Below are 23,308 nucleotides of genomic sequence, written 5' to 3'. Positions count from 1 at the left end.
TCTTCATTCTTAATTAGAGTTCTCGAGCTCAATTTTTTAGAACATGGAACCTTTTATGAGCGAGCGTGTTTCTCCATTAAATTGGTTTATCTCTCGCAAATTCAACTTAATCAAAAAATTGAATTTCGAATACATACTAATAATAATAATAAAAAAATTACATCACACAATACAAAAATATAATGATAGAAAGCATCAATTTTCTTCACGATGAAAATTGGATTCGGGTCACCCATATTGCATCAACCCGGATCAATGTCCAAATAATTAAGTGTATATATATGTATAAGGTTTCTGTTAGAAGAAAGGCTCCAACGTTCTCCTCCCAAAAAGAACTCAACAAAAAACAACTTTCTTCTTCTCTGATTGATGTTTAAACAGCTGTTGAAACAGTGTTTTTTTCACATGCAAAAAACAAATCACTTGTTTGTTACTCGTAAGTCATGATTAAGGCATAGTCAAAGACAAATTTATCAATAATATAATATGTCCCATAAAACTTGCCCACTTAACACCTAACATATGTGAATAAACTTTAATGTAAACAATGGTTAGTCAAATGTTAAGAAACCTCCTCTTGAAGTTAAAAAGGACAACAAAGGTCAACCCTGAATTTTCATTGTAACATTTTAAATAAAAACACTCTCTTTGTTTCATTTTATGTGTCTTAATTTGTCTTAATACAATATTTTAAGAAAGTTATGAATCTTGCAATTTTAAACTTACCATATCCGATACTCATTAGATTTAAAAAGTTACCTAATATAAAGAGTAACATTCTTTGTAAAATACACTAAAGAAAAATAAGATACATAAATTGAAATTGAAAAATAAATTCTTATTTTGTAAATAAATATATGTGCTATTATCATTAGGATTTATTCGCAAGGTTTGAATTATCAAATTTGTCAATTATTTAATCTAAAACATGAAAGGCTTGTGATTTTGTTAAAATCAAAAAGGAGTAAAACAAAAAAAAACTTTTCTACAACATCAATAAATTTTGGACTTGTTGTATTATGTTAATTTGCCTTATTTTCTAGGTTTGTTATCTTACTTATTATAAAGGATTACATACAATTACTTTTTAAGTAATCCGATAACATAATTTTTTTTTAAAATTTTATAATATCAGTAAAAATTAAAGTTAAAATTATGCATCTGCCTATATGAGTTGGATTTTTTCCAAGAATAAATAAATTTGGAGAAATAAAAGAAGAGGAAGAGTGGTGGCCTGGTGGGTCAAAGAGCACACATTGTCTTGAGGCAATTCCATGTGCCCACATGCCATTGCTCTTCTCATGATACTCTTCCTCTTCTCTTCCATACACACATATTACACCACAAACACTAAATTCCCACCACTTTCCTTCCACCATATACCCACAAATCCCTTTTTTCAGTTCTTTCAGTTCTTCTTCTGTAAAACAGATAAAAATCCAATCTTTACAACTTTAGAACACAGATTTTGAGACAAAATGGAGAAGGGCAGTGATGGGTTTGTGAGAGCAGATCAAATAGATTTGAAGAGCTTAGATGAACAACTGGAAAGGCACCTTATAAGAGCAAGAACTATGGACAAGAACAAGAAGAAACCAATGGATGATTCTTGCATTAACTACAACACTTCTAGTATTACAGTAGCCAACCACCCCACAAACAACCTATCTCTATTTAGCTCTTCTATTCCAAGACAAAGATATGAATGGGAAATTGACCCTTCAAAGCTCATCATCAAAACTGTTCTTGCTCGCGGCACTTTTGGTACTGTCCATCGTGGCATTTATGATGGCCAAGATATTGCTGGTCAGTTCTTGATTTACAAAAAAAAAATTCTAAGTTACATGTTAATCTTTTAAACTACATAATTTCATGTATTTAACCTTAACATAACAGAATGGTAAAAAATGGTTCTTGCAAAAAGCAAAAGATTTTAAATTTAGGCAAAAAGATATGATTTTTTGGCTAGTTTTTTTGCTTGTGTGGTGGAATTTTGTGATGGGCTTCAATTTTAATCTTGTGGGGTTCAATTTTAATCCTATGGGGTTCATCTGGACTGCTGGCATAATGATTTTTCTTTTTTCTTCTTTTACTTTTTCTTTTCCAGGGGTTATTCTTGTTGTTATATATATATATTTTTTTTAACTTTTTCTTTATTGGTGTTTGGGGGAGGAGGGGTTTAGCAGAAAACTGGTTAGTCATTTGGAGCTTTTTGTTATGCAATCCGTGAATAGTGGCACGGGTTTGGGTTGAATTTAGTTTAGCAAGTTGCAGATGACGGCATTAACTTGGCTGTATCTTGCATTTTTGTTGCTGTATTTCTGAACTTTCATGTGATCCATTCTGTTATTTAAGTATTAAAGTAATCCAAATATTAATGCATGACATCTACAATTCTGGATCTCATTGTAGTGTTAATGTTAATTATTTTTCTCTTTCTTTTTTAATTTTGTGGTGCTAGTTTTGTTGTCATTGGCACTGCTACATGGAATTAACATTGTCCAGACTAAATTTAGAAAGTTTGGCACCATTTATTTTGAGAAAAAAAAAAGCTTTCAGTTAACATGTGAATTATTTTGTGATTACTCAGTTAAACTGCTGGACTGGGGGGAAGAGGGCCACAGGACAGAAGCTGAAATAGCATCATTAAGGGCAGCTTTTACTCAAGAAGTTTCAGTGTGGCATAAGCTTGACCATCCTAATGTTACAAAGGTGACGTTAAACCTCTTCAACTAGTAATCTGTAGAATGGGTTTAGAGCTTGTTGGATATTACTGCTTGAAACTTTATAGATATATGCCTGGAGTATATGTATAATTTTGTGTATCGTCTCATCTTAACGCTTAAAACTGTTAAATAGGAGACATATTTATTTATGTACTTGACTCTTCAATGCCCTTCATGTGTGCATTTTGATTTCTTTTTTTTTTTCATGTGTGCATTTTGATTTCTTTTTTGGTCTAAGCACTTGTCCAATTGTATAAAACATCTTCGCGTTGATAAAGTAACAGTTGAATGAAAAGATGCAATTGCCACCCCAAAGGAGTGAATGTTCGACCAAATAACTTTAGGAAACGATAACACACTATTACGATAACAACATTGTAAGTTTGAATGGAAGATTATATTTTATCCTTAACAGTCACCTTACAATGTTGTCCCTATGTTTCAATTCTGTCATTCCTTCTTAAATCCGTTATAAATTTTGAGTTCTTATTCAAGTTGAGACCTCCGAAATTTGCTGCATTTGAGCTGTCACATTACACTGGAAGTGTAGAGTTCATAATTCTTATAACATCATTGCTTACGCTAAACGGCTCTTATGCTAGTCCTGGTATACCTGACATAATTCATTCATTAATGTAGCAGAAACGTTTATAGTAAAGGAAAAGCTTGCTCCTTCAGGGACACTAAGAGTGAACCTTTCTCATGCCTTTATTGGTACATAAATAACTCCAACTTGAAGTTAACGTTTGTTCTATTTTAATGGATACTATATATCTTCATTCAATATGTTCTGATGATTGGATGCATACTTTTATTTCCAGCATGATTAAACCATGAGAAATATAGAACTTTATTTGTCCAGGTTCTCATCTCATTTTGCAAGAGCAGAATATCTACAAGAGACCACATATTTACTTTTTGTTGCTTAGATGTAATCACAGCTTATTAATAACTGTTTATCTTACATAATAAATAATCTCTCTCATGTAATACAGTTCATCGGGGCGACCATGGGGGCTTCTGGGCTAAATATACAAACAGAAAATGGTCATATTGGCATGCCTAGTAATATATGTTGTGTTGTTGTGGAATATCTTCCGGGTGGTGCCTTAAAATCTTATCTTATCAAGAACAGAAGAAAGAAGCTAGCATTCAAAGTTGTCGTGCAGATGGCACTTGATTTGGCCAGAGGGTAAGTTGTCCCATGTTTCTTTTCTACCTTTCTGACGTGCAGGTCTCTATTGAGGATCTGTCATATATCTGACCAGGTCAATTAATTCAACTTTGTAGATTAAGTTACCTTCATACTCAGAAGATTGTGCATAGAGATGTCAAGACGGAGAATATGCTATTGGACCGGACACGTACTGTCAAAATTGCGGACTTTGGGGTTGCACGAGTTGAGGCCTCTAATCCTAATGATATGACGGGGGAGACAGGAACCCTTGGCTATATGGCTCCTGAGGTACATATTTGAACTGGAGTAGGATTACTTTTCACAGATAGCTTTCACTTACATCTGCCTGTTTGCTTTCTGTTCATTAGATGTTACTCTAATCACTTCTAGCACATACCGATCTACTTGCTTCAGCATTTCTTTTTGTTTTTGCATAATCTTCCTTTGCCACTTCCTGAAGAGGAATGGTAAAGTTTAGGGGGTATAGCCCCCAAAATCAAGTAAATTAATGGAAATATGCTACTACCTTTGTTTATTTATGTGACACTTTTTCCTTTTTAGTCAGTCCCAGAAAGAATGAAACACTTTTCTATATTCATTAACAATTTGAATTTAATCTTCCTATTTTACCCTTAATGAGATGAATTATAGCCACACAAGTATGTATGACCTATTTTAGACCACAAGTTTCAAAATTCCTCCTTTGATTCTTGAACTTCGTGCCCAGTCAAACACCTCCACATAAATTGGGACAGAGGGAGTCTAAAATTTAAGTAGGCTGGGAAGGCAAGATGCAAGAATGAGGATGTATTGCTGTATAAATCAAGTTTTGTTAATATGTATGCTTAAACGAGTATGCTTAAACGACAGGTTCTCAATGGCAACCCATACAACAGAAAATGCGACGTGTACAGTTTTGGCATATGTTTGTGGGAGATATACTGCTGTGACATGCCGTACCCTGATCTCAGTTTTTCAGAAGTGACTTCAGCCGTGGTGCGCCAGGTAAAGAGTCTTAGTATAGCACTTCATGGATTTCCAAAAGAAACACGAGTAGTGATGAAAACGTTTCATGTTTCTTTTTTTGTTTCGAGTTTCCTTTGTTTATTATGGTTTGTGCTCTGTCACACAGAATCTGAGGCCAGAAATACCAAGATGTTGCCCAAGTTCCCTTGCTAATGTGATGAAAAGATGTTGGGACGCTAATCCTGATAAGCGGCCTGAAATGGATGAGGTCGTATCCATGATAGAGGCTATTGACACATCCAAAGGCGGGGGAATGATCCCCGTTGATCAACAACAGAGTTGTTTCTGTTTCCGGAAGAAACGTGGACCTTGAACGCTCAGAATCCCTGCAGATATACATATAAAGAAGTAGGTTAATTCTATCTCAACTACCAAATATTTCAGAGTATTCCGAACTTATACAGTGCCAAATGCTCCTGGCGGTCGTGGATATTGGCTGGCAAATTGTGCTGCATTTCTCAATTAGATGGTGTAAAGCTTATACCTTTCTTTTTATTTTCTTCATTTCCCTTGTAGTTTGTTTGGTTTTACTTCTTTTACATATAATCTTCCCCGATATTTGACATCGGTGGTGTTGGATATCAAATGAACTTCCACCTTCTTCTATGTAAGATTTACATTACATAAGGATAATGGTCGAAACAAATGAGGGAATTAATTTTCTTATTTATTTGTCCAAAGGACAGGCGTGAAGCCGCATTGATGTGTGCCCCTTATTGAGTTACTTTTTTCTTGGATAATGGTGGTATTCGAACTAACTCATGCTGAATATTTCATCTGGTATTTTTTTACCTTCCACCACTACGGCACAAGTATCGAATAACCGTGTCTACAGAAAGATTAACGGATGGGTATAGATCACCTAGCATTTATTGTTCATATGGAATTTGAACCCTGATCTTTCACGCTTTTCGACTTCTTTGGAGTGATTGAATAAAATTACTTGCACAAAATAAAATACTATGGGAAAGTTAAAACCGAAGGAATAATGATAATCAAGTATCTCATACATATATTTTTTGTATATGAGCAAAATGATTGTTTATTTTGATAAATCATTTCCTGTACAATGGAATGAAGTGAAAAGGGTAGACTTTTGTTTTCTGTACTATTGAAATGGTAAACTTTTTTTTTTTTCCTTTCTATTTCTCTCTTTATCACACCGTATATATACACTTAGAAAATTAGTGTGGGAGTTTTTCCTCTGCCCTTCGTTTATCAGACATCTGACTTGGAGGATTTGGAATTGCTGAGTTCAACTTCTTTTTGATCATCTTCGTTCCAATTGGTAGTTTTGTAAAATGTTCCATAGAGGACCAGCTGCACTAATCCAGATAATGATCCCAGTCCATTGGGTATCTATTTTTCAAATCACATAGAAAAAAAAAAAGACATGTTAGCATCGTGATTTTAGTACCTAAAAATGCAGAAACGGAGCCAAAATTTGAAGTTTATGGTTTCTGAACTGTACCGAACCTGTAGTTCGTCTAAGTTACTGGCTTCAAAATTAAATATTTATATATATATATATATTTTTTGAAGAATTTTTCGTAAGTAATACTCTACCTTCGCCCCGTAAATATGTTAGTATTATTAAGTATAATTAATTACATACCAGGATGTAGGGATCAAATTTGAGGAGTGCATAGGCTGACCAAACAATGCCATTAGCAAAGTTTGCTAGTGACAAGTAAAATGGCATGTATTTCACACTCTTGGTGGTGATCACTTTCTTCTGCTCAACACATACATACATATGGTAATTATATTAGTATGGTTACTTAAATTTCTGTATATATTTATTCAATTTGTTGAAATTAAGTGATGCCACTTACCATGACTGTTAGTGGTGAGGTGTACATGATGACATTGAAGACTATAGCAACAATTCCTATAAGCATGGATCTATCCTTGGTGCCATGGAGGAACGTTAGTGTAACAAAGATGAGGAGCGCCATGAAGATTGCTTCAATTATCAAAGCAATTATGATCTTTCGCTGGCAAAAATCAATAACACAAGTATACGTGTTAATTCAATACAAATAAGAGTTTAACTTATATATACTGACAATCATAAATGAATTTTAGAAAGAGTATGATACGTACGCGCTTAGCCCAATCGGAGTAGATGAAGAAGATGGCGACGTAGAACAACTCAATACAGAGACCAAATCCATTAATGGTGATGACAAGAAGGCTGTCAGGGTGAACAAAGGGCATACCATAAAATACCCACACTGCACAATTGAGTATAGTTGCTACATACGGGTCGGAATTGAATTCCATCACAGACTTTGCTTTCACAATTTTCACAAATGTTGGCCTGCAAAACAATACCAATATTATTATTGCAAATCTAGGAGGGTTGGATGATGATCACGTATTTCAGAATGCTACACTTGTCCCTTAATAATCGATTGTGTAAGGATTTTCAAAGCGATTTATACTTGGTCATGACTTAGATACTCCCATTAATTCATTTAAGTTTTGAGTTGAATGCTCAAATTCTGTCATGTAATATGAGAGACAAATTTTGGTGAGCTTAATGTTCACAACCGCTTTCTTTCTTCTTGTTTTATCACTCTTGGTTTCTCTTTCAACTTAGCCTATGGAGCTGTTCTGTTTCCCTCCCCGCATCATTTCAAGCTGGAGGGAGGCAAAATCAGCCCATAAATACATGACCCGCTTGTTTGATCCATTGAGAAATCTTGTCAAAATATTTTTAAAAAGATAATTTTTTAATTTGATATGCTATATATAGTCAAATAATAAAAGAAAGAAATAGTTTTGTTAGGTACTTAAAATATTATAAAAGAACAAGCGAAGAAATCAAAACTTTGTAAGAATTTGGCGGGTTGGATTATGACCCGCTTTTTAGGCCATTTTAGCTCAACCCAAAAACTTTTGACGGGTTATTGACCATCCATTTATTAACTCAGCGCATTTTGACCCGCTCAAATTTCGTCCAAACAGCCCATTTGACACTTCTATTTCAAGCTATCGAGCAGACTAATATTGCTCGAAGCTCATTCATTAGCATGTTGAATATAATTAATGATGAAGCAAATAGAGATTAGAGGACTTACGCTGGGGACAGGAAGAGGAAGAAAGAAATGACATTACCTGCATCGTTTAGTAATACGCATAATTGTCAAATTAAAGGAAAAATGAATATGCCTGTTGAACACATATATATAAGTGAATGAAATTAATAAGGTAATAAATTAGGGATGTACCAATAATTCCTACAACTGTCCTAATTGTGTTTGGATCCGCCATCTTTCTGTTTTTTATATATATGCTAGAAAACGAAATTAATTAAATGCTAGAGATGGCGAATTTTGGGATGGAAAAGCAAAGCACTGATGATCATATACGTGTATTATATATGATGTATACTATTATTGAAAATTGAAAATTGCAATTTGCATTGATGGAGGCTGTCTTTTGTTATTGTTTAGACAGCCATCCACTAAACAGCAACAATATTTCAATATGTTTGAGTTAATTGTCCTTTTATAGGCCTTTCTTGAGAGGTAAAATGGGTAATTATCCTTAAAGGCTGATCCTTACTTGCCGGTTTCCCTCCCAATTAAGTGATATGCCTCTTTTTGCGGGTATCTTCATCCAAACTTAATTTACAGCTATGATGACAATTTCTTTGTTCCTATTTTTTGTTTATCGGGGCCTTGGAGTGCGGTTATACTATGGATATCACATGCAACACATTTACGTGGATGACAATTTGTTTGTTGAATTTTTTGTGTCGTTGTTATGGTTAATATTTATTTTTCACGGGTTCCATCCTACCAGATTTTTGCTTCAACTCATATCTTTCCGTTTGGAAATTAAAAGATTGGCAAATGTTAATTTCTAGAGTTAGATTGATAAATATCCGATTAATTTTGGATATATTAATATATTCATAGATTCTTTTTAGTAAATATAAGAATTTTAAAGGGGAGACCATGAGTAGGATACCGCAGAAAGTAGTATTTTTTGTACCCCAAGGACAAAGATAACTGATTTAACATGCCAGAATTAGCTCCTTAAATTTTTCATGTGAAAGTAACATCATGTTATTCATATCGCTTAAAGGTGATGAAAGAACCTCTCAATTCATGCAAACCCTACTACTAAGGGAACTTGTAGGATGCAGAGATCTTTTTACACTTAATTAGATGTTACGGTTCGAGCTTTGAAGTGTGTGGTGTTGCAACTGGTTTTTTTTTAATGTATAATTCCTTTGATCATCATCCCCAGCTATTACTGGATGAAGTGTACAAATAATCACTTTTTGGACCCTTATGTAAGTTATCGCCGAAAATTATGTAAAATCTAGTCATTTTAGAATCAACATACATAACTGAAGTTGGAAAAATTCTACGTTTGAAATTACAAATTTTATCTATATTTTGGTGTATTACTTGTACAAACAAACTTCAAATATTTATGTATAAATTTCAAACATGTGTGCTGAACATTTATGCCTTAACTTCAGAAATTGTCTGAATTTTAGCATATTACTTGTGCAACAAACTTCAGACATAGGCAACTAAAGTTGGAAAAAATCGTTTTTGTAAGTAATTTTATCTAAGTTTTCGTATATTACTAGTACAAGCAAACTTCAAATCTATGTGTCTAAATTTCAATCACATACGACTGAACATTTATGCCCTAACTTCAAAAAGTTTATCTGAATTTCAAAACATATGACTGAACATTTATGCCTGGACATTTACGTCTAAACATTTCGCATATCTCAGCTTCTTTGTGCTCAAACAATATTAATAGAGATCTGCATTACAGACCAGTTAAGCATCCAAATTTATCAATAAATACGCTTAAGGGTGAATACTAAGGTTCATTGCATTTGGTGAAACAAAGAGTACTAGGAGCCTGTTTGGATGGGCTTATGCCTATAAGCTGAAAACAGCTTATAAGTCAAAAAAAATAAGTTGGGGTAGCCCAACTTATTTTTTTTGGCTTATAAGTTGTTTTCAGCTTATAAGCTGCTTTAGATAAGCTAAATTAAATGGACCCAATTATTTTTTTAGCTTATTTTAAGCACAAAATGACTTTAAGCTGGCCAGTCAAACACTCAAAAAAGCTAAAAACAGCTTATAAACAACTTATAGGCAACTTATAAGCCAATCCAAACGGGCTCTAGATAATGGGAAACATCTGAACCGAACAGAAAATCTGTGGTCCAATCTTCAGTAAGAGAAACAACCCTGTGCAGATTTGATTATTTCTTCTCCGTGTTGCTTTCCAATTCCCTTTTGAGTTGTAAAGAGAAGTCATCATTGACATCATCATCATCCCAATCATCTTCCCATTGCTGAGTAACTTCTTTCCCTTCCTCTTTCGCCTCCCACTCTGATATAGACGTCAACACCAGATGTTAACGAAGAGGCAAAGTGGCAAACTAACAGAAAATCAAAGGCAAAGTGGTCACATAGTCTCAACTAAATAAGCAGATTTAGTTGGAAAAAAAAGCAGATTTTTTTTGTTTTTTAGGGGAACAAAACTAAGATGATTTATCGCTGCTCCCAAATTGAGAGGAATGATGCAAAAACTCAAACCAATGTCGCAGACGGTTGGACCTAAGTGCGAGAATCAGACACAATCAGACATAATTGGTAGTTTCTATGAAGTCCTTGGGAGTTGTAACTTGGTAAGTTACAGGAATACCTATCTAGTGCTTGCATGAGTGAATTTTTTTTTTTTTACTTTAATAACCGAGAAATCCCCCGAGGACTTTTGTGCACGGTCAAAACTCGATGGATAATGGGACCAATCTTCTACCCTTTTTTCACTTAGTTGCAGGTGCTGGATTCGAACCCATGATGTTCGCCTAACTCACATATCCCACACTGCGCTCTTACCACTAGACCGAAGCCCTGAGGACTAGTGCTTGATGGGGAGATAAATCAGTTAAGCCATGCATAAGGATGAGTGAAGTGTTAATTGGCGAAATGGCCAATCTCAAGAGTTTGGCCTTCCTTTGCATCTTGAACTGAGAGGTTTAGAAATAAACTTGCTATCTCCGAAAGACATTTGAAAAGTAAACAAGAATAGACCGCTGTTAATTGTGCACCACTCATCTCCTTACTAAATAAACTAGGTCAATACACACAATTACTCATCATCCCCCCACCCCCATGCCCCTTCATGTTGACGTAAGACCTCAGGGTTTAAATGGAACACTTCAATCTTTTAACCTATAAGGGTATATTAGACATATGCAATATCCTAAATAGATAACAATGTCAAGAGAAATAAGAAAAACAAATTAAGTTTCCTATTAATTTCCTATTAAGCTGTGAGGCAGCTTGAATCAACTAAACCATGAAACTCAACCAGCAGCAAATATAACTTTGGAAGCAAACAACAAGGAATAAACTACCTATTCACCATTATATCTTCCTTCATTATCAGAACTTCAGCTGAGCTAGGACATCAAAAGACTACTAGTATCATACAAAACAAATTTAAAAATCGTCTTCAAAACCATCACAGCCCTCACTCCAGCATGACTCCAGCTCTCTCTCTCTCCTCCATAGCCTCCATCTACAGCTTTTTCTCTCTCCTCCATAGCCTCCATCTACAGCTTTTTCTAGTTCTTTTGCTTTCTCTCTCCTCCAAATCTTTTCAGATCTACCCTCTGTCGACATCGGCGACCTCTGACAGTGCCGGATAAATTTTCCGGCGACCAGTCAGTGCCGAAAAAAAAATAAAAAAAATCCGGCGACCTGAGTTGCTGCCGGCAGAATCACTAGTGACATCTGACAGTGCCGGCGACCACATCAATCAACATAAAACTCCTTCAGTGGTCATTTCAGTCTCTTCAGTGACTTTCATTAGAAACATGCAGGGCTCACACCTTTTTTTCATCAGTGGGGATAAATCCTTTGAACTCAGGAATACGGGGGATAAATATTATAACTGGTTTTCATTAATAGAAAGGGGCAAGAGATATACAAGCAAGATCAATATGGATATTCAGAACCTGAGATGGGTGTGCGAAGCGCTTATTCAAGCATCAAAAGGCACTGGTCGACTATATAGAAGGGGTAGAAAACAACAACACAATCTTTTCAGAGTTTACCAAAACTTCAATGTTTATGGTAGATTTGTTCGCATAGAGGTTTGGCATGGTTCATCTAAAGCAGCAGTGATAATCCCTGAGATCAGCCTCAACAGTGGATGGTCAGATATTGCGAAGAAAATCCTTCGATTTCTGAAAGAATTCAGCGAAGCAGAGCCACTGCTTCCTCCTCCCCCATTGACAAAATCTTATCGTGCAGCTGCTAGCATTGACAGATGGCCATAAGTCAAGGAACCAACAAAGGAGAATTGAATGGAAAACATCCTCTGCACAGAAGCTTGGTTGGCACCTTCAATGATCCATTTCATCACAGTCCCAATCCCGAAACTATTCAGAAATGGTTCATTAGTAGATGGAGAGTTACTGCTGGCATCAAAGTCATACCTTTAGACCACAATCAGTTCCTCTTTGAGCTTCCTTCCAGGCAAGAGGCAATAAGGGTAAAGGCAGGGAATTGGTTCTGGAACGGAAGACATCTTTCTTTATCTTGGTGGTCGCATGACATTTTCTCATTGCAATCTGGTAACTGCTCGGAAACATATGGTTGAAAGTTTTTGGAATCCCCCTAAATGCTTGGTCAATGGATACTTTTGAACATATAGGGGCTCGTTGCGGGGGTTATATCGGTGTTGATGAAGATACGAAGAACAGAACCCACCTGATCTGGGCTCGCATTTGCGTCAAAAAATCAGCTATGAAGTTTCCGGCAAGTTTGAATTTTGAATTTGATGATAGGATCTTCGAATTGCCAATAATTAAGGAAATCCGGTCTTTTTCTTTACATGCTGGTCCTTCAACTGGTTTTCCCGAGGTTGGTAATAAGATGGGATCAAATTCTCTCTCAGCTCCATGTTAATACCATTAATGATTCACGTGACACACGTGTGGAAGAACCTGTGGAGAAAAGAAGGAATTTGAAGGATTTAAACACAAATGGGCCGGCCTTATTCCCTTATAATAGTCAGGGTAGTAAGAAACACTACAAAGGGAGAACTTCATTAGCTTTGAACAACGGTTACTACACTAAAGGCCCACTTACAAGCAAACACTTCAAGCAACACAAAAAGAAGCAAGTGTGGAGATCATCTGTACCAAAGCTGGACCCATGCTGCTTCAGAGCTTCATCTTCCTTGAATGCTTCATTCTCTTTTGATCCTTTTGAACTAGAAATTCAAGCTTCTAGTCTCAGGGATTTAGAACTCATGGAGGGGACACTATCCGAGCCTGAAGCAGATGATGAAGCGGTTCACGCAGGACACTCGATGGACCCACATATACCCAAACCGATATTCTCAGCACTGTCAGTTTCAAATGAATCTGACTCTGGTATCTCATCTCAGTCCTACAACAGTTTTCTTCCTTTGCCTTGGCATGATCCACAAATTCAAACTGTTGATATCCCTGATGTGGTGGAAACCTCAAAATGGACGAAGTTGACAATGATGAAGGCTTGCAAAGTGTTGGGGGTAAATGTTGCTGGGTTTGAACACGAACTTCTGGGAATTATTCTGAGAATGGAGGAAAAAAGGAAAGTGCAGATTCTTGAGCAAAAAAATAAAACAGGAGAATTAAAGAAAGGGAAAAGCAAAGCAGTTACTGAACTTAAAAGATTGGATTGGGGTCTCCAGGACGGGAGTGGGAAGAAAGAGAGGGGCAGGTCTCACAAGGCTCATTCCAGATGAGAGTTAAAACACTCAGCTGGAATGTGCAGGGTCTCAACAATAAAGACAAGAGAAGCACTTTGAAATCTCTTATTCACAAGTGGGGAGTTGATATTATTTGCCTGCAGGAAACCAAAATAGAGACATGGAATCCATCTCTAATCAGGCAAATTTGGGGAAACAGATGGATCTCTTGGGCAGAAGTCAAAGCAATTGGTACCAAAGGAGGGATATTAATAATGTGGGACAAAAGAGCTTGGAAATGTGTTGATTTTGAAGCAGGAGCCTTTTCTTTATCATGTAGATTCGAAAGTCTTACTGAGGATTTCAAATGGGTTTTTACTAGTGTTTATGGCCCTCGTACCAATCCAGAAAGGGAGGATCTTTGGCTCGAGTTAGCATCTATCAGGGGATTGTGGTCTGACCTATGGGTCATAGGAGGGGATTTCAATGTGTGCAGATTTGTGGGGGAAAGATTGAACTGCGTTAGAAGATCAAGGGCGATGCTGGGCTTCTCCAACACTATTCTAGACCTGGATTTGATTGACCCTCCACTTCAGGGAGCACAATTTACCTGGTCAACAGGGGAGGAGTCTCTCCAAGCCTCTAGAATTGACAGGTTCCTTATCTCAATAGAATGGAGTGAGATGTTCAATACTATCAAACAGTACCCCTTGCCTAGAGTTTTTTCTGATCATAAACCAATTATCCTGGAAAGTGGAGATTGGGAGACCACACCTTCTTATTTCAAATTTGAAAACATGTGGCTTCAAGCTGAGGGTTTCATGGACATGATAGAAGGATGGTGGATTTCTTACACTGTATTAGGCACCCCAGACTTTGTGCTAATGCAGAAACTAAGAAATCTCAAGAAAGACATTACTAAATGGAATAGGGAGGTCTATGGAACAATCGAGACTCAAAGGAACAAGGCACTCAAAGAACTTTGGAAGCTGGACCAGTTAGCTGAGCTCATAGCTCTCTCTACAGAAGAGAAAGGTCAGACATTGAATCTCAAACTTGAACTTCAGCAAATAGCAACCGCTGAAGAGATCTCATGGAGACAAAAAATCAAGATGTTTATGGTTGAAAGAGAGGGATAAGAATACAAATTTTTTCCAAAGAATGGCCAACTCTCATAGAAAGGGCAATACCATTGACAGACTCAAAATAGGGAATGAAGTAATTGAAGACAAAGGAAGGATCAAGGATGGTATTCTGGAGTACTATCAACAAATTTACAAAGAAACTGAATCTTGGAGACCCTCATCTGTCTTTGAAGGTCCGTCAAGTCTCAACACAGTGGATAAAGAGGACCTTGAACTTCCTTTCACCGAAATGGAGATTTTAGAAGCTCTCATGACTTGTGCCCCTGACAAAGCTCCAGGCCCTGATGGTTTCACTATGGCTTTCTTTCAAAAATCATGGAACTTCATCAAAGCAGACCTGCTAGCAGCTTTTAATTTCTTTCATCAGAACTGCCAAATGGTGAGATCATGCAATGCCTCTTTCATTGCTCTTATCCCAAAGAAGAAAGGGGCCGCAGAGCTTAGAGATTATAGGCCTATAAGTCTTATAGGCAGTGTCTACAAATTGCTGGCCAAAATTTTAGCTAAGAGGCTCGGAAAAGTGGTGGATTCCTTAGTTTCTGGACAGCAGAGTGCTTTTCTGAAGAATAGACAGATCACTGATGCATCTATGATTGCCAATGAAGTGCTAGACTGGAAAATTAAAAGTGGTGAGACTGGGATCCTATGCAAATTAGATATTGAGAAAGCTTTTGATCAGCTTAACTGGGCTTATTTAGTCAACATTTTGAAGCAAATGGGTTTCGGGGAAAGGTGGATAAGGTGGATTTATTTCTGTATTTCGACAGTGAAGTTTTCAATTCTGGTGAACAGAAGTCCAGTTGGGTTTTTCTCTTCTCAAAAGGGACTCGGGCAGGGGGATCCATTGTCCCCTTTCCTCTTTATCATTGTGATGGAAGGATTATCTCAGCTGTTAGCAAAGGCCAAAGAACTTCAGTGGATTCAAGGGTTCTAAGTGGGCAGAAATCCTTCCACCTCAGTCTCAGTCTCAGTCTCTCATCTACTCTATGCAGATGACACCCTTATATTTTGTGGAGTTGATTGTCAGCAGGTCTCTAATCTCAACACCACCCTCATGATCTTTGAGGCCATCTCTGGACTTCATATCAACATGCTTAAGAGCACTATATATCCAGTGAATGAAGTGACCAACCTAGAAGCTCTTGCTGATATTCTTAGCTGCAAAACAGGCTCCTTTCCCACCACCTATTTGGGACTTCCTTTGGGTGCTAAATTCAAATCATCTGGGATATGGAGTGGGGTCATTGAAAGAATGGAGAAAAGACTAGCCACTTGGAAGATGCAATATCTCTCATTGGGTGGCAGGCTCACCCTCATCAAAAGTGTCCTAGACAGCATTCCCACTTACTTTATGTCACTCTTCCCTATGCCAAGCTCAGTTCTAAAGCAAATTGACAGGCTTAGAAGGAAATTCCTATGGGAAGGTAACAGTGTTACTCATAAATTCTCTTTGGTCAAATGGCAATCAGTTATTCAACCCAAAGGCCAAGGGGGGCTGGGGATTAGAAATCTTAAGTTTCATAACAACAGCCTACTCATGAAGTGGCTTTGGAGATATGGTCAAAATGAGGCAGGGTACTGGAAGGAAATCATCAAAGCTAAATATGGTATTCAAGACCACTGGACTGCAAAGAAAAGCAATGAACCACATGGTGTTGGAGTATGGAAACACATCAGTAGTCTCCAAGAGGAATTCTTCCAGGCTGTCTCATTCAAGGCTAGAAATGGGCTCAAGATCAGATTTTGGCAGGACAAATGGCTTGGGGACACTTTAGTAAAAGATTTATTTCCCTCACTATTTCTGATAGCTTCTAACAAAGAAGCAACATTAGCTCAATATAGAGTTAACAACTGTTGGACACCAATTTTAAGGAGAAACTTACAGGATTGGAAAGTTGATGATTTTCTTTCTCTATTAGAAAGTTTGGGACAAAGTACTTTGGTGGCAGATTTTCAGGACAGAATACTTTGGGGCAATTCTAAGGAAAAGATTTTCACTGTGAAGGAATGTTACAACAACTGGTGCTCTCAAAATAGCCTTTTAGAGGTTTGGCCTTGGAAGCTTGTATGGAGAACCAGACAGCCTCTCAGAGTTACTTGCTTCACTTGGACTGCACTGAAGGAAGCATGCCTAACACAAGACAATCTTAGAAGGAGAGGTGTAATAGTTGTTAACATGTGTACCATGTGCAAGCAGACCAATGAAAGTGTCAACCATCTATTTTTGCACTGCCCTGCAGCAGCTAGCCTCTGGTTTTTCTTCTACTCTATGCTTGGTCTACAATGGGTAATGCCCTTCAACATCAAAGATGCATATGCTAGCTGGATACTCTGGAGAGTTGACAAATCCATTAAAAGAATTTGGAGAATGATCCCAGCAGTAATTTTTTGGACCCTATGGAAGGAGAGAAACAACAGATGCTTTGAAGGAATCTCAACTCCTATTTGCTCTCTAAAGTCTAGGTGTTTAGTTAGTCTTTTTAGTTGGCATTTTTTTGCCCCTGTAAACAATGTGGGTAACTTTCTAGATTTTATCAGCTCCTTTTCTCTAGTTCAGTAGAGATAGGATATCTTTAGATTGTTCTATAGGTTTTGCCAAGCTTGCCAGCTTTTCCCATATGTAACCTTGCATCTTCTTGATGTTTTACTAATGAATTTTATTACTTTACCAAAAAAAAAAAAAAATCGTCTTCAAAAGTGGCACAGTACAACAGGTACATTGTTTATTTATTTCTTCAAGCAAAAATCTCCTTTTTTCTTTTATAAAATAACGTTCTTCTAGCTAGAATCTCTTACATGTCATAAAATCAACGCATTGCAACCAGAGGCACAACTCAACATTCATTCAAAAAACACCTTATTTGAACAGGACTTCATTACAGAAAAACAGAGATTCCACAGTTATCAACCGAATATCAGCGATCCCAGAACTAGTTGGAGTCAACCATATGAATCCTCTTTATCCAGTCAGCTCTACTCAAAATTCAAAGAATTGATCATAATTTGACTGTATTAAAATTGGATGTCAACTCACTAAAACCCATCCTTCATTATATGCGCTTGGCAACAACTATACTTTGCATAACTCACACAGACAGAGTTTTCCATTATGTGATTCTCAAATAAGATGCGAAATTAGATAAAAATAATGATGCTAAACCTCAAATTCAGAAACACATATAATCAGCAAGAAAAAAAAATGAAAACCCTAATAATAACGAGTGTTAAGTGATAAATGACCTTGATCAATTCCAAACTCTTCAAATTCGTCATCATCCTCAAACAGATCCATTTTCACGTCTTCAGTTGCAGGCTTTGGTTGTTCCGTTGCCATTATGATTTACTACCAAAAACGACAAAATTTACACTAGAAACATCAACCAATAACTTTGAGAAAGAAAAAAAAATAAAAGATTAACAAAAGTATAGGACAGTACAGATGCTAAACCCTAGCTGCTGTTAATGGAAAATAGGAATTCATATACTTAACGTGGAAATTGTAAATTGAAAAGACCAAAAAGAAAAAATCAAACTTACAGTATGCTGTGAAAATGGACGATTAATAATTTTGTTACTGTCGCTAATTTTCTGATGAGTTGTTGATACTTGTTTCTTTTTTTTTTTTTTTTTGGGCCGTGGAAGGAGACTATATAAATCCGCGAGGTTTTCTTGGGAATGTGGCAATCTCGTAACTTTTTTTTGCGCGGAGTGCCCTTGTTTTGGGCTGATCTTTATATTTTGTCCCTCATTTATGTCTTCTTTAATTTTTACTCCTGCCGCTTGTTTAATGAAAAATTTGTGACGAAATTACCCTTACCCCATTACAACCCTTTCTATTTCGTCATTTTCCTTTTCTTTTCTTTTTTTGCTTCTTCGTTCATCCTCTATTTTGTGTCTGTCTTATTTGTTCTAAAATTTAGGTATTAATTTGGATCTTTTGCTCGTTTCAATATTTGTTTTTATGCTAAATTGTTGTTTGTTGAATTGATATCTTTGTCTTCGTCGTTTTTTATATTTAATTGATCCTTTTTTATTTAAAATTATAGTGTTTTGTTACAGTGTCTGTATGATTTTTTGAACTTTAGTTTCGTTCCCCATGTATATATTCTGGTTTTTTGAATGTCGTATTATGAATGTCGTAATATGTTTTAGTTGATTTTGATATGCGTTTTGGTTTTCTCTTTGTTGAATCTTTGAAGTTTTGCCTGTGAACAGCTGTTTTATGTTGTTGCTATTATTTTTGTTTAATAATCTAGTTTTTGTGAAGAATGTGTTTGTCTGAGGCAACATATGTCGGGTCCAGCAGAGTTCTTGGTTTTTGAAACTGAAGTTATGCCGGTTCCGGCATAAAGTTATGCCTGTTCCGGCATAACTTCATGAATTAAGTTAATTTATGTGTGTCTTGGTTTTTTGGTGTTGTCTTGTTAATAATTTTGGTTTTTATGCAATCTTTATGTGTTTTGGTGTTGTTTTGTTAATAATGTTGGCTTTTTATCCAATCTTATGTGTTTTGGTTCTTTCTTCTATTATGCAGGTATTTGTGTACCAGTCTAGGGGTTGATTTTTTATTATGGTATATGTTAATTATTTTCATTCTCATTTTTGGTTTACTCTTATGTAAACTCTTGGTTTCTGTTGACATTAATTTTTCTTTTATAGGAGGAACATCCCTTGGTTAAGTTTGAACACTGGGTTGAAGGAGGTGGCATGTGGAGTGGTGATTTTCATTTTCGGAGTTTGATTTTGTCCTTTTTGAGTGTCTCTCAATTGGACTTGTTGAAAAAGGGTGTGTTTGGACAATTTATGGATTTGGTTGATGTCCGCCTGAGTGATAGTATTTTTCATTGCTTGATCTTATCGCAACTTTCATCTAGTAATGATAGTGCGTTAAAGTTTAAGATATTTGATCGCGTGTGTGTATTTGATTCCGAGTCTTTCCGTCCTATTACTGAGTTGGATTCTTGTGTTGGCGATTTTAGTGTTATGTCTAGCAGACCTGATAGATTGTTGAGACTTTATTTTCCAAATCAGGATAGAATAAGGTTGTGTGATCTCAAGAGTTTCTTACAGATCAAGTCAAGTAATCGTACTAGTGGTTTTTGGGAAAGATCTAGTGATCCTGTTAGACTTGCTGAGGTCTATATAATAGAGAGGGTTTTGTTGGGTCGTAACGCTAAATGTATTGGTAAAGGTCATCTAATGAAGATAATTGATGATGACAGTCTTCGAGTGTCTTATCCTTGGGGTTCTCTTAGTTTTAATTGGTTGGTACGGTCGGTTCGTGGTTGTGTGAAGACTTTCAAGAGCATGCCATCTACACATTATATGATTAGTGGTTTCCCATACGCTTTAAATGTGTGGCTGTTGGAGGTTTTCCCTATCTTTCGAGGGTTTTCAAGTTTTCATGGTCTGAAGTCTCCTCGTATGTTGTCTTGGGGTCCTTCAAAGCAAGTTGATTATAAAGTTATTACTGATAATTTCTTCCATGCTGAAAAAGTATGTGTTTCCCTTTTGTTGATGCTTCTTTTTCTTGGTTCTTTTTCCCTCTTGTTATTTTTTATGTTTTTGTCTAATTGATGTGTTTATATTGTGTTATAGAGATTCAAGAAATTTATTGTCCATGCTGTTGTTGTTGGTACGGAACAAGAGATGCTGGATTATCCAGTTGCACTTAAATTTCCTGATGATTCAGGCCCTTGTTCTTCCCGTGCGGTTTTGCCATCTGAAATTACTTCTCAGATAGTTGATGTAAGTTGTACTTTGCTTTTTGTGTTTTTGGTTGTTTAACTGAATTCTGAGTTAGAGGCCTTGTGGTATAGTATTTTAGTAGGAGACATTTTTGTAGTCTTTTCTGTTTTGGTTATGGAAATTAAAGTTTATGCCCCTTGAGGCATACTTTTTGGTTTTGCAAACGTAGAATCTGCCCCTTCCAGCATACATTTCTCCTTTCATATTTTAGTTCTGCCCCTACCGGCATACTGTTCTCATTTTGAGACTAATTTTAGTAGGTAACACATTTTGCAGTCTTCTCTGTTTTGGTTTTGGAAATGAAAGTTTATGCCCCTTGAGGCATATTTTTTTGTTTTGCAAACTTAAAATCTGCCCCTTCCGGCATACATTTCTCCTTTCATATTTAAATTCGGCCCCTACCGCAAACTGTTTGCATTTTCAGACTTTAGTTCTGCCGGTTCCGGCATACTTGTTCAATATTAATTTAGTGACATCAAAAGTAATGTGTTGTTTTATTGATCTGTTATACAAGGTGTTTTGTCTAGTGTGAAGAAGCAACTTGATGATGAACGATCTACAATTGTCAATCAAGTAAAGGTATGACTTTTTATTTTTTTATTTTTGAGTTTGTTAATATGATATGTATACTTTGCATGTTGCATTCGTTGTTTTTGTTTATTCTCATTTTCTTTTCTTCTTTGTTTAATTTTTTTTTTCGTTATTTTGTAGTCTTTGGATAGCCGTTTCGAAGAATTGGATAAAAATTTTGTTGGCGCGATTAATGTTGTGGATAGCTTAGTTCGTGTACATGATGAAACAAAGTCATGTGTAGCAGCTTCTGAAAGTGCTAAAAGAACTTGTTTAGAAAGTAGACTTGACAGTTTGGAAAGTAAATTTGATTATGTGATGCATTGTGTTGAAAGTTTAGTTCGACTGCATAGCGAAAACAACTCTTGTAAAGCTTGTGCATCTAGTAAAAGACAACCTGATTTGGGTTATTCAGTGAATGATGTGGTGAAGTTAGATGCACATCTTGGAAAAGAGGAGAATATTTTTTGTAAAGCAAGGTCTATAAAAAATGAGACGTCTCTCATGCTCGATATGCTCTGTGATGCTGCTGTTTCTTCATCAAGTCAACTGTCTGATAAAACTCAAACTCTTTCTCAGTTTGACAAGGAATTTGTGAAAGAAAATGAAGACCGCGTTAAAGAAATTGCTGCAATTAATAATGCTTTTCAATGCGGAGATTATGTGTTTTTTCTAATGAAGCATCACAAAATGTAAATGAAGTAGCAGCTGCTGTTAAAGATAGTAGAAAACGTCTGAGATGCGAAGATGGAAACAAAGAAGATGATGGTTATCCTAATTGGTATTTGCTTACACCAAGCAGTACTCCAGTTGAGAAACAGTTGAGTTCTGCTATTGAAGATATATATTGTACTGTAGAAGAGTTAGGAAAGTGAATTGATTTTTTTGTTGTTATTTACAGCAAGTGTTATGTTATTGTGTTTCTCCCTTTTTCGAATGATGTATATGTAAATTGGTCTTTCATTTCTGTACATATAATGAAGTTTCACTTTTTCAAACTGTGCTTTATTGTAGTCTGCTTTAACCGACATACTTTTGCCATTTTTGTGAACAGATGTTCTGCCCCTTCCGGCATACTTCTAAGATGGAAGTAACTGTTTTTCCTAAAAATAAAAAAGATAATTAAAAAGTGAATCTTGTTCCAAAACATCTCGAATAAGTGCGACAGTTACTTCCAATTAATGTATTAATCGTTTTGTTTTAAAAAAAAATGGAAAGAAAAACTGAAAAATTCTTTGTATTTTTGTCAATAGTTGCAACAGTTACTCCAATTTAAATTTGAGTAACTGTTTTTGGTTTTAAAAAAAAAAAAAAAAAAAACTGCAAAACTTGTCGTATCCTCATCCAATTGAAATCCAAAGAGCTTAATTTGCAAAAGTCAAGCCAAATAATCTTCCGCCTCCGGCATAAGTTTGCCCGTTGGGAATAGAAGTTATGCCCTTGCCCGTTGGGAATAGAAGTTATGCCCCTTCCAGCATACTTCTAAATTCGTAGTAACAGTTTTTTTTTTCCGCTAGAAATAAAAAAAGATAATGAAAAAGTGACTCTTATTCCCAATATCTCTAATAGGTATTGCTACATTTACTTCCAATTGAAAATGTATTAATTCTTTTTTTTTTTAAAGAAAAAAGAAAAAACTGAAAAACTCTTTGTATTTTTGTCAATAATTGCAACAGTTACTTCAATTCAAATTTCACTAACTGTTTTGTTTTTTTAGAAAAAACTGCAAAACTCCCTGTATCCTCATTCAATTGAAATCCAATCGTTTCAACAGTTATTCCAATTTAAAATGGACTAATTTGAACTTCTATATAAAGTCACACAGTTATGCCTACAACGACAAACTTTTATTCCTAACATACTTACATTATGCCGCTTTCGGCATAAGTTTTGTCACGTGGTTAGCACGTGTGCAGTTTTTAATTGTTTTTTTGTTCAATATATATTTGCCCGCTCTTCCTGTAATTTACTTTTTATTTTCGTTTGTTCACTTTAAAGCTGAAGAAGACAGTTGCTTTGTCACGTTTCCTATATCATCTTTATCAGTTTTTTCATTGATTTCTCTTAGTGGGGTTTCAATTTCATCTGTAAGTTATTAGTTACTATTTTATTACTTGTTGATAAGTTATTTCCTTCAATTGTTTGTGTCTGTATTTTATTTGAATAGGGTTTTCTGTTTT

The 23,308-nt window shown here is 35.9% G+C and overlaps 3 protein-coding genes across 3 annotated transcripts; 1 reads left to right on the top strand and 2 right to left on the bottom strand.

Annotated features, from left to right (window-relative positions):
* Positions 1-1,239: 1,239 nt before the first annotated feature.
* Positions 1,240-5,597, top strand: LOC132601323 (serine/threonine-protein kinase STY13-like). The gene is made up of 6 exons (XM_060314425.1): positions 1,240-1,806; positions 2,591-2,712; positions 3,722-3,918; positions 4,017-4,191; positions 4,774-4,908; positions 5,036-5,597. Exons 1-6 carry the CDS (start codon positions 1,479-1,481, stop codon positions 5,240-5,242), a joined length of 1,164 nt encoding a protein of 387 aa, XP_060170408.1. The 5' UTR covers positions 1,240-1,478; the 3' UTR covers positions 5,243-5,597.
* A 318-nt stretch (positions 5,598-5,915) lies between these two features.
* On the bottom strand, positions 5,916-8,416 carry LOC132601332 (bidirectional sugar transporter SWEET5-like). The gene is made up of 6 exons (XM_060314433.1): positions 8,166-8,416; positions 8,016-8,052; positions 7,036-7,252; positions 6,765-6,926; positions 6,545-6,664; positions 5,916-6,288 (listed from the first exon to the last, which is right to left on the bottom strand). The coding sequence occupies exons 1-6, from the start codon at positions 8,206-8,208 to the stop codon at positions 6,148-6,150; spliced, it is 720 nt and encodes a 239-aa protein (XP_060170416.1). The 5' UTR covers positions 8,209-8,416; the 3' UTR covers positions 5,916-6,147.
* Positions 8,417-9,666: 1,250 nt separating this feature from the next.
* LOC132601315 (protein DELETION OF SUV3 SUPPRESSOR 1(I)-like) lies at positions 9,667-18,508 on the bottom strand. The gene is made up of 4 exons (XM_060314418.1): positions 18,348-18,508; positions 18,051-18,153; positions 10,100-10,308; positions 9,667-9,824 (listed from the first exon to the last, which is right to left on the bottom strand). Exons 2-3 carry the CDS (start codon positions 18,142-18,144, stop codon positions 10,178-10,180), a joined length of 225 nt encoding a protein of 74 aa, XP_060170401.1. The 5' UTR covers positions 18,145-18,153; positions 18,348-18,508; the 3' UTR covers positions 9,667-9,824; positions 10,100-10,177.
* Between the last annotated feature and the right edge of the window lie 4,800 nt (positions 18,509-23,308).

The sequence above is a fragment of the Lycium barbarum genome, chromosome 1, assembly GCF_019175385.1.
Source record: "Lycium barbarum isolate Lr01 chromosome 1, ASM1917538v2, whole genome shotgun sequence".
NCBI lineage: Eukaryota > Viridiplantae > Streptophyta > Magnoliopsida > Solanales > Solanaceae > Lycium > Lycium barbarum.
This window is presented reverse-complemented; position numbering and strand designations above follow the sequence as displayed.

What these genes read in the sequence shown, in the direction of transcription:
- LOC132601315 (XM_060314418.1), bottom strand. Translation starts at nt 18,144, where the DNA reads ATGGCAACGGAACAACCAAAGCCTGCAACTGAAGACGTGAAAATGGAT. An exon ending in AGAGTTTGGAATTGATCAAG is followed by an intron (nt 10,309 to 18,050) that starts GTCATTTATCAC and finishes CGTCTATATCAG; the next exon opens with AGTGGGAGGCGAAAGAGGAA.
- LOC132601323 (XM_060314425.1), top strand. Translation starts at nt 1,479, where the DNA reads ATGGAGAAGGGCAGTGATGGGTTTGTGAGAGCAGATCAAATAGATTTG. An exon ending in TGATGGCCAAGATATTGCTG is followed by an intron (nt 1,807 to 2,590) that starts GTCAGTTCTTGA and finishes GTGATTACTCAG; the next exon opens with TTAAACTGCTGGACTGGGGG. An exon ending in ACCATCCTAATGTTACAAAG is followed by an intron (nt 2,713 to 3,721) that starts GTGACGTTAAAC and finishes CATGTAATACAG; the next exon opens with TTCATCGGGGCGACCATGGG.
- LOC132601332 (XM_060314433.1), bottom strand. Translation starts at nt 8,208, where the DNA reads ATGGCGGATCCAAACACAATTAGGACAGTTGTAGGAATTATTG. An exon ending in TTCCTCTTCCTGTCCCCAGC is followed by an intron (nt 7,253 to 8,015) that starts GTAAGTCCTCTA and finishes ATTGTTTTGCAG; the next exon opens with GCCAACATTTGTGAAAATTG. An exon ending in CCTCACCACTAACAGTCATG is followed by an intron (nt 6,665 to 6,764) that starts GTAAGTGGCATC and finishes TGTGTTGAGCAG; the next exon opens with AAGAAAGTGATCACCACCAA.